The sequence below is a fragment of the Dipodomys merriami genome, unplaced genomic scaffold (genome assembly GCF_024711535.1).
Source record: "Dipodomys merriami isolate MVZ:Mamm:240054 unplaced genomic scaffold, mDipMer1.0.p SCAF_146, whole genome shotgun sequence".
Classification (NCBI taxonomy): Eukaryota; Metazoa; Chordata; class Mammalia; order Rodentia; family Heteromyidae; genus Dipodomys; species Dipodomys merriami.
The window spans coordinates 1,365,884-1,383,307 of record NW_027202782.1 but is presented as its reverse complement, the minus strand read 5'-3'; the positions used below and the strand labels follow the sequence as shown (position 1 = coordinate 1,383,307).

Below are 17,424 nucleotides of genomic sequence, written 5' to 3'. Positions count from 1 at the left end.
TACAAAACATGATATAATTTGATAATTTCCTAAAAAGGAAAACACAGAGAAACAATGAATATGTTCATCAATAATAAATGAAAATGGGAAAATAGGACATGTCATGAGTAAATCATAAAAATAAAATACAATGATTAAGATTTAAAAATACTTATTACTACTAACAGTACATGTAGGTAGATAAAATAAGTGATAACAATGTTGGGCATGATGTCTTAGGAGGTGGATGCAGGAGGATTGTGAGTTCAATACCAGACCAAGCAAAGTTAATGAGACCCTATCTCAAGAGAGCTCAAGTGGTAGAGCCCTCACCTATATTATGCAAGGCCCTGAGTCCAATCCCCATTACTACAAATACAGAAACTAATGCAGGGAGATAACATAATACTGATCATTTCTGGCATTCCCCCATTGTTGGGGGAAATAGCTATATAAATCAATGTTTATTGCACTATTATTTAAACAAATATTAGAAAAGCATATTAGTAAATAGTAAAACAGTAAATAGTGAAATATTACTACCAGTTTTCTTCTCATTGACTGTAATATCTTGGTAGCTTCCAGCTACAGCCAGATTCCAACATTAAGGACACATGTTTTTGTTGTTGTTTTTTTTTTTTTGGTCCGGTCATGCGGCCTGAACTCTGGGCCTGGGCGCTGTCCCTCAGCTCTTCAGCTCAAGGCTAGCACTCTATTACTTGAGTCACAGCGCCACTTCCGGCTTTTTTTTCTGCTTATGTGGTGCTGAGGAATCGAACCCAGGGCCTCATGCATGCAAGGCAAGCGCTCTACCACTGAGCCAACTTCCCAGCCCAGGACACATGTTTTGTTTTTTTTTTGGGGGGGGGGAGAGGGGTCCAGTCGTGGGGCCTGAACTCTGGGCTTGGGTGCTGTCCCTCAGCTCTTCAGCTCAAGGCTAGTGCTCTACTACTTGAGCCACAGCACCACTTCCGGCTTTTTTCTTTTTGCTTATGTGGTGCTGAGGAATCGAACCCAGGGTCTCATGCATGCAAGGCAAGCGCTCTACCACTGAGCCACCTTCCCAGCCCCCACATATGTTTTATAATATGAAAAGTATAGAGATGCAACAGATTCCAGAACTAGCAATTTTAGTAAATGAGACATAATAAAGAACAAAGTATTCTTCCTTCTTTCATTCTTGCATTACAGTACTATTTGTCTTGGATTTTAGCAAGATTATCTTATCAATTCCATATATGACAATGTTCAGGGTTTCCCATCATTTCTTATTGACCAGAACTGGATCAAATGACAGATATTTGACAGATAAAGGGAAATGCATGCTTCCAACAGTGCTTCTCAATGCGACTGTGTGCCTACCTGTAAATATTTTTTTACACTGATACAACTTACCTCTCCCACCTTCTCTCACTGACTAAACTGAAGAGACCTAACATTGTTTTTATAAAACTACTAAGATGTGTTTAATATATGCTCACATGAATGAGACCAGAATATTGTATTAATGTCAATTTCCTGGTTGTGTTATTAGGTGATTGATATGTTCCCACTGGAGAAAACAGGGTGAAGGATACATAAACAGTCTCCTTCTGTACCATTTCTTAAACTACATTTGACTCAAATATTATCTAAAAACAATTAAAAAATAAAACAAAAATTTTAAGAGCTTCTAAACTATTACATTCTACAGCAGGGCTTTTTGAATGTAGCCCTAATATGTCAATATTTTAAAATTTCCTGTTTTGATTCTTTTCAAGTCTCATTTTTTTTTGGGGGGGTCCGGTGGTGGGGCCTGAACTCTGTCCCTCAGCTCTTCAGCTCAAGGCTAGCGTTCTACCACTTGAGCCACAGCACCACTTCCAGCTTTTTTTCTTTTTGCTTATGTGGTGCTGAGGAATCGAACCCAGGGCCTTGAGCATGCAAGGCAAGCACTCTACCACTGAGCCATCTTCCCAGCCCCTCAAGTCTCATTTCTTAAAGTTCTCTAGGCCTCAACTAGAATGGTATCAAAAAGGATAAAGTCAAAGGACCTTTATTTTAAAAAGGCAGAATTGGCCAAAAAGTGAAGAAAAATGGTCTATCAAGATTTTTTTTTCCATTTAAACAGACATATTTTCTTTTTTTTCAGTTGGTCATGGGGCTCGAACTCTGGGCCTGGGAACTGTCCATGAGCTCTTCAACTCAAGGCTAACATTCTACCACTTGAGCCATCAAGTGACTTTTTTTTTTTTTTTCATTTAAAACCTTCCTGTTTCTGTATCTGATTTTATTTACTTATTTTTATTTTTTAAATTTTTTTTTTTTGGTCGGTCATGGGGCTTGAACTCTGGGCCTGAGTGCTGTCCCTCAGCTCTTCAGCTCAAGGCGAGTGCTCTACCACTTGAGCTACAACACCACTTCCGGTTTGCTGGTTTCACAGACTTTCCTGACTGGGCTGGCTTTGAACCACAATCCTCAGACCTCAGCCTCCAGAGTAGCTAGGATTACAGGTGTGAACCACCGGCGCCTGGCTATTTACTTATTTTTTAAAAAAAAATTTATTGTAAAGGCGATGTACAGAGAAGTTACAGTTACATAAGACAGGCAATGAGTACATTTCCTTTGAACAGTGTCACTCCTTCCTTTCCTCTCTCCAGTTCTTCCCCTCATAACCACTCTCCCCTCCAGTTTGGATAGTTCATTTCCAACATAATGTCTAGTGGGTTTCATTGCTGGATTGGTTCACCCAGTTTCCTACTGTTTCTGTGCTTTTCCCAACCCTCCCCAAATCAGACAAACTTATATACAAGATAAAGGGTACAGAAATAAAAAAAAACCAGCAACACAGACAGAAGAGAGTACACCAAAGAAAAAAGGAAAGAAGAAAAATAAATCAAACTACAAGCTGTACAAAAAACAAAACAAAACACCAAAACTCTTGCTTCCATTTCCTGGAGTTCATTTCAAAAGCATCATTTTATATCATTATATGCACTTAGCTATTGAGTCCTCATGATCTTCTCCTAAGAATATCTTCCTTTCTTCTCACTGTGTAAATGTTTATAACCTGCTGTTTAATTAATCATTTCCAGGTGTAATTATTTGTCTTTCACTATCTATTGGGCTTATTTGTAGATTTATAGACACATTCTAATTACTACAAATGAAGGAAACCATGAAGCCTATGTTTCTTTGGGTCTGGCTTACTTAGTATGATTTTTTCCAAGTCTATATAAATAGAGGAAGAGAGAGCAAATTCAGTCATTATATTCAATGTGCATTACAAAAAAATTAAAATACGTAACTTGAGTGTAGAAACAGGAGGGGGAATAATGGGGGAGAATGACAGAAGGGGTGATATTGATCAACATGCACTGTGCTTATAACCTGACTTATAGCAGTGTATAGCCTCTTTGTACAACTACTTCACAATAAAAAAATTTTTAAAGACATTTGGACTGGAGGCATGGCTCAAGTGGTAGAGCTCAGCTAACAGAAAAAGTCAAGCAAAAGCACAAGACCTGAGCTCAAGTCCAAGTACCAGCAAAAAAAAAAGGGGGGGGGGGGAGAAAGGAGTACCTAGAACTTTTAGATTAGCCAACTAGCTCTTTAGTTGCCATTCACTGATAACATATGAAACACTTTAGTCCATGAGAAAAGTTCAGTTTCAAAAACAGAATCTCGAGAATCTATGATTCAACCAAAGGAGAGGTAAAAGAAAGATTTAAAAATCCAGCTGAGGAGTTGGGTGCTGGTCACGCCTATAATCCTAGCTACTCAGGAGGCTGAGATCTGAGGATTGAGGCTCAAAGATAGCTTGGGCAGGAAAGATGAGGAGACTCTCATCTCCAATTAACCACCAGAAAACTGGAAGGGGTGCTGTGGTTCAAGTGGTAGAGCACTCGCCTTGAGCTGAAGAGCTGAGGGATAGTGCCCAGGCCCCATGGTACAAGGTCAAATGGCCATATCAAGTTCTAGCCTTCTCTCTGGTAGAGTCCAAAGACAGTGAAAATTATCACATGGCAAGAGAGAACAAAGCTATGGATTGAACATAAATGTCTCCTCCCACCGGTTCATGGGTTGGAGGAATCTCTAGTTTCTGGTCCTATTTTAAGAGATACTGGAAATGTAAGATTTGGCCTTGGTGAAAACATGACCTTGGGGCTATTTACCCTCCTGCCCCTTTCTGTCTTCTTGTTTCTAATTGCCACTAAGTAACAACCATAGTGTTTTGCCTCACCACAGCCCAAGAAGCCAAGAGCCAGCTAGTCCATCATGGATTATAACTCTGAAACAATAAGCCAAAAGAAACTTCTCTTCCTTTAAGCTGTTTTTCTCAGATTTTTGTCAATGATGAAAAACTAACAAGAAAATTGGTAACAGAATTGGGCTGCTGCTATGACTAGCTGATCATGTGGCTCAGAAGCTTTTGGAAATGGTTTGTAGAAGCATCTTTACAATAAAGTAAAATCAGGGGGAAAAAAATGGGAAAATATGGAGATTCAGGCTAGAGAAGTCCTAGAATCCTACAAGCAGAACTTGGTGATGCTAATGGACAGGCAGAAAACCAGAAGGCAAACAAGAATACAGATAGTAAAAACCAGGCTCATGATGATTCAGATGGGAATAAGGACTCTATTGGGAATTGAACTAGGAGTCATTCATATTACATTGTGGAAAACAAAAAATCTAGTCTATATTTTCACCATCCCCTTAGACCATGGATGGGATAGACCAAAGTTTAATTGCAAGATCTAGTACATTTGAGAGAGAAAATGTCATGCCAGAAACTTTGTAATTATTACAGCTAGTTGCTTTTAGCTAGGTTTATAGTGACAAATGGAAGGAGAAAACAGAGCAGAAAGATTTGAAAAAATGTTCAAGTTAGGCCACAAAAGAGAGCATTTAAATTTTTACAAAAGGAGAATGTGGCTGATAAGAGAACCATAGCATTAAAAGTTGATTATTTTTTGTACCAGGACAATAGGAACATTGTTTTGAATATACCTCAGAATCAGAAACACCCATTACCCACTGTAGGGCCTGGAGCATAAAAGTATAAAAACATTTGAGGGGCTGGGAAGGTGGCTCAGTGGTAGAGTGCTTGCCTTGCAGCATGAGGCCCTGGGTTCGATTCCTCAGCACCACATAAGCAAAAAGAAAAAAGCCAGAAGTGGCGCTGTGGCTCAAGTGGCAGAGCGCTAGCCTTGAGCTGAAGAGCTGAGGGACAGTGCCCAGCCCAGAGTTCAGGCCGAATGACTGGGCTCGCCACCCCCCCCCCCCAAAAAAAAAAAAACATTTGAAAGACTTTCCTTTGAGAAGAGAGTGCTGTCTGGGCACACTGTTCACAAAAGGCCATCTGAAGAAGTGTTTCCATGGTCTCACCAGGCACTCACAGGCTACTATTGTGAGTAGTACTGCTCAAGCTAACTGTAGATCCTGTGATTGTCCATATGATAGTAGTTTTGCAGGAATGCAGAATGCAAGGCTTGTGAGGTTGTGAGGTCTTCCACTCAGATTTCAGAGCAAAGTTTGAGAGGCTAGGCAATATGCAGCACAGTCTGATTCACTGCAGGAAGCCACTGAGAGGTCAATGCATGATGTTATGAGAGTAAGGTTAAAGAGACAATGGAGACTCCAGCGAGCTGGAGATGTCAGGAACATAGAACATCCAACAAGGGAAACAGCAGGCAGTAAACTGAGCCAATACAAAAGGTAGGATGCATGGGCTACAAATGGCAGGTCTGTACAATGGGGACCTATGCCATCTCACTGCTGTATGTCCCAGATGGCTGGTATGGAGCTACAAGATTTAAAGTTTGCATGTTGGGTTTCATTTAGTCTCATCCCTCCTAACTATACCTCATTTTCCCTTTTGAAATAAAAATGTTTACTTTGTGCCACTGTATCTTAGAAGTATGTAACTTGTCTTTTTATTTCCACAGATATGAGTTCACTTTTGAGTCTCAGAGGAAACTTAGGACCTGAACTTCTGAGTAATACTGGAAGTTTGGGGACTTTAGGGGAAAAAATTAAGTATATTTTTGTTATACTTGGGATAGTTACATCATGTTAGGCAGAATTATGGCCTTGCTCTTGTTTTCTTTTTGGAGATTAAATACGGTTTAAGACATGTATTTGGTTTTCAAGTTGACAAGGAATGCACTTGCAATAATCAATCTTGATTATCAACTTAATTAGATTGAGAGATACTTAATCTAATCAAGAAATTAATAAGACATACCTTTTAGTACATCTGTGAGGGCACTTCTAGAGATAAATGACTTATGGGACAATAACTGAGGACAATAACTGAATGTGTCCAGTACCACTCAATAGGCTGGAGGTCCATATGGAATAAAAGTAGGGAAGGGAAGAACATATAGCACAGGCACTGTGCTCTTTGTTACCTGGATGCAGTGATTTTAAGCTTCTCACCATGGGAAGCTTGGGTCAGGCCCACAGCAGTGGCTACAGACTGAAATCTCTGAATCAGAGACCATTTTCCACATAATCATGTAGGAAGTTAGGGAGGTCAGTAAGACTGAAAGCTATAGGACAGTTCCCTCCATGATATTTAGTCCAAATGTATAGAACGACTTTTTTGGGGGGGGGGGCAGAAACAGTCATGGGGCCTGAACTCTGGGTCTGGGCACTGTCCCTCAGCTTTTCAGCTCAAGGCTAGCCCTCTACCACTTGAGCCACAGCACCACTTCCGGCTTTTTTCTTTCTGCTTATGCGGTGCTGAGGAATTGACCCTAGGGCCTCATGAATGCAAGGCAAGCACTCTACCACTGAGCTACCTTCCCAGTCTCTGACTTTTTTAATAGTGACTAAAATCCTTCAGACTATCATTAGAGTAAGGACTTTGATCACCTCTATGTAGACGAATGAATTATTTTGGGAATAGATTTTACTGGGGACTTAAGAAGAGGAGATTAATGACAGCATAAACTTTAAGAGAGACAAAAAAGTAAAAAGGACCGGTAGATGATTTAAAATTAGATGACTTAATGAAATGTCAGTAGAATTATTTTTGTCTTAAACTCACTTAAAAATAAAAATAAAAAGGGGAAATCAAGTGATATAATACTCAGAATATACATTCTACAGCTGACAAACTGATTTTTTTTTTTTTTTGGGTCCGGTCGTGGGAGCTGAACTCTGGGCCTGGGCGCTGTCCCTCAGCTCTTCAGCTCAAGGCTGGTGCTCTACCACTTGAGCCACAGCACCACTTCCAGCTTTTTTTCTTTTGGCTTATGTGGTGCTGGGGAATTGAACCCAGGACCTCATGCATGCAAGGCAAGCGCTCTACCACTGAGCCACCTTCCCAGCCCCTGATTTTTTAATTTTTAATTTAGCTGGTCCTGGGCTTATGCCTGGGCCTCTTTGTGCTTGAGGATAGTGCCCTACTACTTGAGCCACAGCACCACTTTTAGGTTTTTTGAATTGTTCACTGGAGATAAGCATCTCATGGGGACTTACCTGCCCAGGATTTCAACTGAGATCTTTAGATCTCAGCCTCCTGAGTAGCTTACAGACATGAGCCAAGGCTTCTGAATTTTTTCCTCTATGTATTTCTTACAGTTAAGAGTCTATAAGACTATATGAAACTTTTTCCATATAGGAAAAGAATCCTATGTTGTACTCATCATTTTCTGATCCTTCTCTGTAAAAGAATAGAACATTTCGGGCTGGGAAGGTGGCTCAGTGGTAGAGTGTTTGCCTTGCATGCATGAGGCCCTGGGTTTGATTCCTCAGCACCACATAAGCAGATAAAGCCAGTAGTGGCGCTGTGGCTCAAGTGGTGAGCGCCAGCCTTGAGCTGAAGAGCTGAGGGACAGCGCCCAGGCCCAGAGTTCAGGCCCCACAACTGACCAAAAAAAAAAAAAAAAAAAAGAATAGTACATTTAGCTGGGTGCTGGTGGCTCATGCCTGTAATCCTAGCTACTCAGGAAGCTGAGATCTGAGGATCATGGTTCAAAGCCAGCCAGGGCAGAAAAGTCTGTGAGACTCTTATCTCCAATAAACCACCAGAAAATTGGAAGTGGTGCTATGGCTCATGGTAAAGCACTTGCCTTGAGCTGAAGAGTTGAGAGACAGCATCCAGGCCCAGAGTTTAAGCCCCATGACCAAAACAAACAAGCAAACAATAAAACATTTGACATAGGTAAAGAAGCTGAGGCACAGGAGATTGCCCAATCCTAGAGTTCAAGCTCTAGGACCAGTCAAAAAAAGAATAAATTAAGGCAAAGTAACAAAATAAAGAAAATAACAGAAACAGAAACTGATAAAATTGATAAGTGAGAAGATTCAGTATGTAACTAAAAACTGCATATTTATATAATTTTAAAAACTGCCAAATAACTAATCGGAGTAGAAGACGGAGGAAGACAACATGCAAAATTATCCATATCAGAAAAAAACAGACACCAATACATCCTCCACAAATAAAGAAATACAAGAAACAACTACATACATAAGGCTGACAGTGTAGATAAAGGATCAGTTTCTTTTTTTTGGGGGGGGGGGGAAGGGCGGTCCGGTTGTGGGGCCTGAACTCTGGGCCTGGGCGCTGTCCCTCAGCTCTTCAGCTCAAGGCTAGCGCTCTACCACTTGAGCCATAGCGCCACTTCCGGCTTTTTTCTTTTTGCTTATGTGGTGCTGAGGAATCGAGCCCAGGGCCTCAGGCATGCAAGGCAAGCACTCTACCACTGAGCCACCTTCCCAGCCTCAGTTTCTTTTTTTTTTTTTTAAGCAATGATTTATTTTAGTATAAAAGTATGAACTAAGGAGAAAAAGCAGAGAAGAAAGTCAATACACAGAAAAGTATAAAATAGACAAGATAAAGAACGAGGGTGAAAATGGGAAGGGAAGCAGCTGAAAATTTAGGTGACTATCTTTTCTAAAGTATTTCAATTAAAAATAAAGTAGTTGGGGTTGGGAAGGTGGCTCAGTGGTACAGTGCTTGCCTTGCATGCATGAGGTCCTGGGTTCCATTCCTCAGTACCACATAAGCAGAAAAAGCTGGAAGTGACACTGTGGCTAAAGTGTTAAGAGTGATCGCCTTGAGCTGAAGAGCTGAGGGACAGCACCCAGGCCCAGAGTTCAGGCCCCACAACCAACAAAAAATAAATAAAGTGGTTTTAAATCTAGGGACACCAAGTACAGTGGAGAAGAGGGTGAGTATGTCATACAGGAAACAAGCAGATCTCATGAATAATTTGTATAACTTTCAAAACAGCAGTGAAAAGAAAATATTTCCAAAATGTCTAGAAATTACACATTGTATATAATAGGGTTAGGAGACTCCTCAACAGCGTTAGTAAGAAGCCAATATTTTAAAAATTCCAATTATTTCCAATCTAAAATTCTCCCCCCAAGTTATCAAGAGTTAAACATAGACATTTTACAAAATGCAAGCCATAGAAAAAATTTACTTTCTCTATCCTTTTTGTTGGAGAATGTGACAAAATCCAAGCCATATACTTAAAAAAAAACAGATACTGCTGCACTTTTTTGTAGTTGCAAACAGGAACTATTTATTTATTTTTATATTTTTATTGTGAAAATACTGTTCAAAGGGGTTACAATTACATGGGTAAGATAATGAGCACATTTCTTATCAAGCATTGTAGCCTCCTGCTTTGTTTCCCCTTCCCATCCCTTCGTATCCTCCCCCCCACCCCGTCTCCCCCACCAAAGTTGTAAAGTTAGTTTTTCGTCGTTTTTCAACATAACAACTTGTACATCTCATTGTTGCAATGGGTCCTCCTGTATCCCTGTTTTAACAATTTGTTTTTTCCCTTCCCCTCCACATATACCAACACCATATATAGTGAAAGCAGGGGTTATACCATAAGGGAGGGACATACAAGGCAACAAAGACATAATCTTATAAATATGTTACAAACAATCACATGAAAGATCTCTCTTTCTTTTTATTTTTTTTTTTTTTGGGTCAGTCATGGGGCTTGAGCTCTAGGCCTGGGAGCTGTCCCTGAACAATTCACTGCTGCATTTTAAATGTATATACCTCTCAAAAATTTTCTGTGTTAGGGGCTGGGAAGGTGGCTCAGTGGTTGAGCGCTTGCCTTGCATGCATGAGGCCCTGGGTTTGATTCCTCAGCACCACATAAGCAAAAAGAAAAAAGCTGGAAGTGGCGCTGTGGCTCAAGCAGTAGAGCGCTAGCCTTGAGCTGAAGAGCTGAGGGACAGCGCCCAGGCCCAGAGTTCAGCCCCCACGACTGGATCCCCCCCCCAAAAAAAAATTTCTGTGTTAAAACTTAAATCCTAAGGTGATGGTATTAATGGGGGGGGGCAACTGGAGAAGTCAGGAAGTCATTAGGTTCTAGGTAAATCCCTTTATAAAAAGACTGAAGGGAATTAGCTAATCCCTTCCATTCTGTTTGTACTATCCTGCAAGCAGAGATGGGATGCTCACTGGGCAACTTGATCTTCAACATCAAGCATCTTCTCTAAGAAGCATTTCATAAAATCCCTAATTTAAACAATATATGAGATGATTCCAATAAGTATGAAAAAGCTTAGGGGGATATTACTAATAAAAACAGGAAACAAAGCAAAAAAGAAAGAGAAAAATGGGGGAAAATTACAATTCTATGAAAACTAAAAGTTTACTCCCTAACAAACAAAAAACTAATTCTAATGTGTTATGTGGTTCAGCTGTGCACATTTGTAGTTATAATAATAGTATTCACATGGAATACTAAGATAAATACATAATATGTCAATTATATTGATGAGTAGAAAGTATAGGTCATGGGTAAAAGGGAACTAAACTTTCATCTTCTTAAACGAGAAACTGATAATCCCTAAAACTGAAAAATTAAGCAACTAAAACACGGAAAAGGCTAAATGGCAACTCCTTTGTATAAGTAATTAAAGATAAACAAAATATCTTTTTAAAAAACATGGAAAAAATCCTGATTCTGAAACTTTTTTTTTAAACTTCTTTGGGAATTCTTAAAGTATTTTTTTCTTGGTAAAGTATTTTTTTCTTGGTAATGTTTTCTAACTATGTTTCCATTAGACTTTGAATTTATTTAATTTTTAATGTATCTGTTTAGTTTTTGTAGAGAAAAGCAACAGCTGTTATATATGTGAGGAATTAGTAATAGTGTTATAACAGATATTGCTATGTAACCCAGATGGGACTCCAATTTACAATTCTGTATCAGCCTTCTGAATGCTGAGATTACACCACCATGCCTGGCTCATATGTTTCCTTTTGTGCTTTCTTTGATTTGTTTAGGCAAAGTTCAGAACTGATAGTCTTGGCTATTTCTTCTGCAGTTATTTAATGTAAAAGAGGTCATTTAATGTAATATTTAATGTAAATATTATCTGTAACATTTAATGTAAAAGGAGGTAGTCACTGAATACATCAAATAGGCTCTTATTTTTAGCACTAATTTGATTTACAACCTGGATTTACTATATAGCAAGATCCTTTCTGAAATTTAAATAAGAATGACTCCAAGTAAATGTTTCATTTAATTAAGCCCATTATGCTTGTATTCCTTTAGTTTCTTATGTCAATCTCCATCCACCTCTCACCCGTCTAATTCTAATTGTACTACTGACTTGGTTAACTAATAGTTTAACAGATGAAAAAATAAAAGCATCAACCAACAAAACTGTTCAAAAACCCAAGTTCTGAGCTGATTAGAATATATACTTTTTTCTCTATCAAGAAAGAAAAATGTGACGAATCTTTTTTTGGGGTCCGGTCATGGGGCCTGAACTCTGGGCCTGGGCGCTGTCCCTCAGCTCTTCAGCTCAAGGCTAGCACTCTACCACTTGAGCCACAGTGCCACTTCCGGCTTTTTTCTTTTTGCTTATATGGTGCTGAGGAGTCAAACTCAGGGCCTCATGCATTCAAGGCAAGGGCTCTACCACTGAGCTACCTTCGCAGCCCTAATGTGACAAATCTTTCACCAACAATTAAAGTACTATTTATCATCTATATTCATACTGGATAAACAGATTTATAGAACAAAGAGTTTTAAATTTTAAGTACTTTTAAGACAAACTTATTTCTAAAAAGTAATGGGAGGAAAAATGCATACACAAATAAAAATGAAAAGTGAAAAATATTCTCGATTAGCCAGGTGCTGGTGGCTCACACTTGTAATCCTAGCTACTTAGGAGGCTGAGATTTGAGGATTGCGGTTCAATGCCAGACAGGGCAGGAAAGTCTGTGAGACTCTTATCTTCAATAAACCACTCACAAAACTGGAAGTCGACAGGCTGGGAAGGTGGCTCAGTGGTAGAGCGCTTGCCTTGCATGCATGAGGCCCTGGGTTCGATTCTTCAGCACCACATAAGCAGAAAAAAAAAAAAGCTGGAAGTGGTGCTGTGGCTCAAGTGGTAGAACACTAGCCTTGAGCTGAAGAGCTGAGGGACAGTGCCCAGGCCCAGAGTTCAGGCCCCATGACCAGACCCCCCCCCCCCAAAAAAAAAACCGGAAGTGGTGCTGTGGCTCAAGTGGTAGAGTGCTAGCCTTGAGCTGAAGAGCTGAGGGACAGTGCCCAGGCCCAGAGTAAGCCCCACGACTGACAAAAAAATCAAATCAAATAAAAAATTCTCAATTAGGGGCTGGGAAGGTGGCTCAGTGGTAGAGCACTTGCCTTGCATGCTCGAGGCCCTGGGTTCGATTCCTCAGCACCACATAAGAAAAAAAAAAATTCTCAATTAGCAAACTTTTCTCTTTTCTTTAAATACTGAAACTTATAAAGCTTCTCTAAATTATACATTAAATAATGTATTATCATAAAATTTAATATCCTTCCACTTTTCCATATAGAATTATATACATATGTCCTTATACATATACACACATAAAACAATAGACTATTATATATAATATACATACATATAAATTACATACAATTGTGTACACATATTATGAATATAAATGTATATTTATTATATGTGTATGTATATATCTATATACATGTGTATATAATATGTATTGATTATCTATATGCTTGTACATTCAGATATTTTATAAAGTAGGATCCACCCAGATAAAGAACTCAAACAACACAAAGAACAAGAAAGAAGCACGCAACAGTTCTGGGAGAAAATTACTAGATAAAATGAAGGTGGAACATGGGCACATTCACAAACCAAAATCAGGGCAAGATTATGTCTCCACCAGTAGGGCCTATTGATAAACTGCATTTTCTCAATAAATCCATGGTAGTTTTTTGATCTACCATGATATTCCAGAACCTTGACACTATTTATCAAGGGAAAGCCTATTTACCTTTTCTGGACTCTGAGTGACTTTAATAACCTTACCAGGCAGAATCTGGTAACTATAAAATAACATTATATGACTCTAGAGCCAGATCAGAAAAGGCAGTATTACCTCCCTCTTTTCTAAGAATGTTCCCTCTTAGAAATTAGTCATTGTACTATGAAGAAGTTCAGGGTACACAGAAAGATCTGTGAGGTTTCAGGTAATGCCCACATGACTGAACATGCTTTCAAGTAATTATAATCTCCAGCCTTTGAAGTCTTCCAGTTAAGCTCTGACATAGAAAAGAGCAGATACAAGATGTTTCTGTGTAAATCCCTCAATAACAGAGTCTCTGAGCATAGCAAATGGTTACTTTATGTTATGAAGTTTTGGGGTGATTTCTTATACAGTGATAATAGTACGTGGAGCAGGTGGTATTCCTCAACCTTTCCATGTCACACAGGTTAAGTAAGAACACCAAAGTAAAGCCAATTTTGAAAAATGTAATCACATCTATTAGGACTGTTAAGTGTATATGCTTATATAAAACATATGTATCCTTAAACGACTTGTTTGTCCCCATCTCCTCCACATGTTATACTGACATCAAATATAGTGAAAGTGGGGGTTACACTGTGGGGGAGGGACATACAAAGCAACAAAGAAAGGGGGAGGCGGGGAAGGGAGGTAAAGGGTAAACAAAGGAGGAGGCTGCAATGCTTGGTAAGAAATGTATGCATTATCCTGCCCATGTAATTGTAGCACCTCTGTACAGTATGTTCTCAAATAAAATAAAATAAAATTAAAAAAAAATAAAACATATGTAACTTAAATAAATATACTATTGTCAACTAAAGTGTAAGAAAAAAATTACATGAGATAGAAAACGTAACAAATCCTTTTAAAATATTTTGAGATACAGAAGTGTAATAAAAACTAAATGTGAACTAATACCTAACATAGGAATTAAGTTTATAACCCCTCCCAAAGATTTCTAATGAGTTAAACAGGGAGGAAAAAAAGGTTAATTTTTTAAAATCAACCATTTGATACAAGTTTCTTTTCTTTCTTCTTTGTTTGTTTTTCTTTTTGTGCTATTCCTAGGAGTTGAACTCAGGGCCTGGGCAATGTCCCAGAGGGTGTTTTGTTTTGTTGTTTTTTTTTGCTAAAGACCTAGCTAGTACTCTACCACTTGAGCCACAGCTTCAATGCCAACTTTTTTTTTTGGGGGGGGGGCGGGCAGTGGCTTAATTGGAGATATGAAGTCTCATATACTGTCCTGCCTGGGGTGGCTCTGAATGGCAATCCTCAGACCTCAGCCTCCTAAGTAGCTCGGATTATGGGCATGAGCTACTGGTGCCTGGCTTACGAGTTTCTATTAGTCAGAAATTTTTATGAAGGAGAATTCCCTTCATTTCATGTCTATTTATAAATAATGAAATACTAAATTGAAAGACTTATTATTATTATTATTTTGCCAGTCCTAGGGCTTGAACTTAAGTTTCTGGGTGCTGTCCCCAAGTTTCTTTTGCTCAAGGCTAGCTCTCTACCACTTGAACCATGGCTCTACTTCTGGCGTTTTAGTAATTTATTGGAGATCTAGTCTCACAGACTTTCCTGCCCAGGCTGAATTTGAAACCATGATCCTCAGAACTCAAGTAACAATGACCCTGCTATACAGAAATATATACAAAAGTCTAAACTTAACATTTTCAAAGTAGAGAAATACTCATGAATATATATAGCAGGGAAGTGATGATAATAATATAGTTGAGGCTTATAATTTAGGAGTTTGAGTTTGAATATGGACATATTAGATACCAGTATTTTCCTAATAAATTTGGGGATAATGTGCTAATGTGATCTGCGAAGAGAATTTTATAATGATACTATGTTAATTTAGAAAATTCTTAAGATGCTTAAGTATTTATGGGTCCTGCTATTTGCAAGTCTGCTACTTGCTTTCAGAAAAGAAAATAAAGTATATACGTGAAATGTTAACATCAGATCAATCTAGAAAAAGGGCAGATGAATATTCTTTATATTAGATTATTTCACTCTTTCTTTACTTTTTTTTTTTTTTTTGGTCTCTGGGCCTGGGCGTTGTCCCTGTGCTCTTCAGCTCAAGGCTAGCACTCTACCACTTGAGCCACAGTACCACTTCTGGTTTTCTGGTGGTTAATTGGAGATAAGAGTCTCATGGACATTCCTGCTAGAGCTGGCTTTGACCCGAGTTTCTCAGCCTCCTGCGTAGCTAGGATTATAGGTGTAAGGTACTGGTGCCCAACTCTTTCACTCTTTCTACAGGTTTAAAATTATAAAATAAAAAGAGGGTATACATCCTTATGTATTTATCAAGACATTTACAAGAATGTCCACAAAGCTATTATTCATAGCTGCCCATTGTGTTAACAATCCAAATATATACCAACAGTAAATTGAAAAAGCAAACTGGTAAGCAAGTGGAGAAACTGGTATGTTTATATGAAAGGGCAATGTACTGCAATCAAAATGACCATTACTATTAATAAATCACATATGTGAAACTCAGAAGTAACAAGGAGCAAACGGAGCTAGACACAAACAGGATGAACAAACATTTGTTGAATAAATATTTCAGATACTACTAAAATAAGAGCTGTCATCTTTGTTTAGAAAAAGTTTTACTGACTGATGTACAAGATTACAATAGAAAAGTATAAATTACTTAAGGGAACAAATTCCTTTCAGACACTCTCCTCTAATGCACTTATAAAAACCACCCACAGACTACTGATCTGTTGCACTAATCCACAAATTTTGCTTTTTGCTGGTTATTTTGGAGAGTATCAAAGCTTTTCTGTACAGGCTGATTTCAAAACATGGTACTCTAGATCTCAGCCTCCTTGAGAGGATTAACAGGCATGTGCTACCAGAGCCCAGCTAAAAACATTTTCTCAATTAAATAAGACTTTTCAAAATGTATTACAACTTAATGTTTCTACTTTTAAAATAAATCTAGATTAATATCCAGAGATGATTAGGAGGAACAGAAACAGAAGAGGAGAAGATACTTACATTAACTCTGAAAGCTTGTACAGTATTATCCAGAAGAAGGATGTTGCAAACAACCTCTGTATGCTGTCTGTCTCGGGCCAACTCTGATGCTCGTACATTGTAGGTTCTGCCAGCAGGCAATCGGAAACGTGAGGTCATTACTGTCCACACAAGATCTAAGTTTTTTTGAAAAAAGGACACTTCACTAAATAAATGAATAGTGGAATATATAGTACAGTTTAAAAGATAAAAGTTGTTACATACTAAATTAAAATTTATGAAGAAAATAGTTATAAATTTGGAAATACCAGGATAAGAACTATAAGCATAAAATAAGTATATACAGTTCATCACCAAACCTATAACAAACAGCCCTGAGGTTTATTTTTAACTGATTCATTAAATAAACAAATACACAAAATTTTCAGGAAGTCCTATTCCAATTCAAAATTACATAAACTTAAGAGTTTAAAAGTGAGGGAATATACCACTTCAGGAAGTTGGATATTACTCACTGCATAATGTCAACAGAAGGGAAGATTACTTAACTTCAGCCAGCCCTTCCTTTCTTTAAAATATTTTGGGGATACATGGAGGAAATATGTCATCTTCCTAATCTTAGCCTCCCACAAAGCTTATATACCACTACTACATCCAGCTATGGAGTCGGAAGGGGTCTCTGAAACTTTTCTGTACAGGCTGTCTTTGAATGGTGATTCTCCCGTTTTCAGAAGTTAGACTACAAGTGTGAGGCATCAGTGTTTATCTTATCGCTTACTCTTATAATCTTGAGAAATAAAACAAAATAACTAGAAATCTTAAGGTTACTAATCTTTTCTTTAGAATTTTTAACCTAAGAAGGAAAAAATCAGGTTGCCTTTCAAGAACAGAAATCATTCTGGTATCAGTATTATCTATTAAAAGACAATAAAGCTGCAGGATGCTGGTGGCTCATGCCTCTAATTCTAACTACTCAAGTGGCTAAGAGCCAGTCCAGGCAGGAAAGTCAATAAGACTCTTATCTCCAATTAATTATCTCCACAAAACCACAACTGGAGCTGTGGGGGGGAGGGGGGCGCTAAAGCAAAAAAGCTCAGGGACAGTGCCCAGGTGCATGTGTGCATGTGCACATTCACACACATAAAATGAAACTGCAG

General features: G+C 38.5%; 1 protein-coding gene across 5 annotated transcripts in view; it reads right to left on the bottom strand.

Moving 5' to 3' along the window:
- Ptpn4 (protein tyrosine phosphatase non-receptor type 4) overlaps positions 1–17,424 on the bottom strand; it is a 146,442-nt gene that overhangs the window by 91,340 nt on the left and 37,678 nt on the right. For all 5 annotated transcript variants that reach the window (XM_070021869.1, XM_070021870.1, XM_070021871.1 and 2 more), the window contains one exon: positions 16,289–16,443. In XM_070021869.1, the coding sequence (XP_069877970.1) occupies positions 16,289–16,426 (138 nt within the window). In that variant the 5' untranslated portion in view covers positions 16,427–16,443. The remainder of the gene's footprint in view (positions 1–16,288; positions 16,444–17,424) is intronic.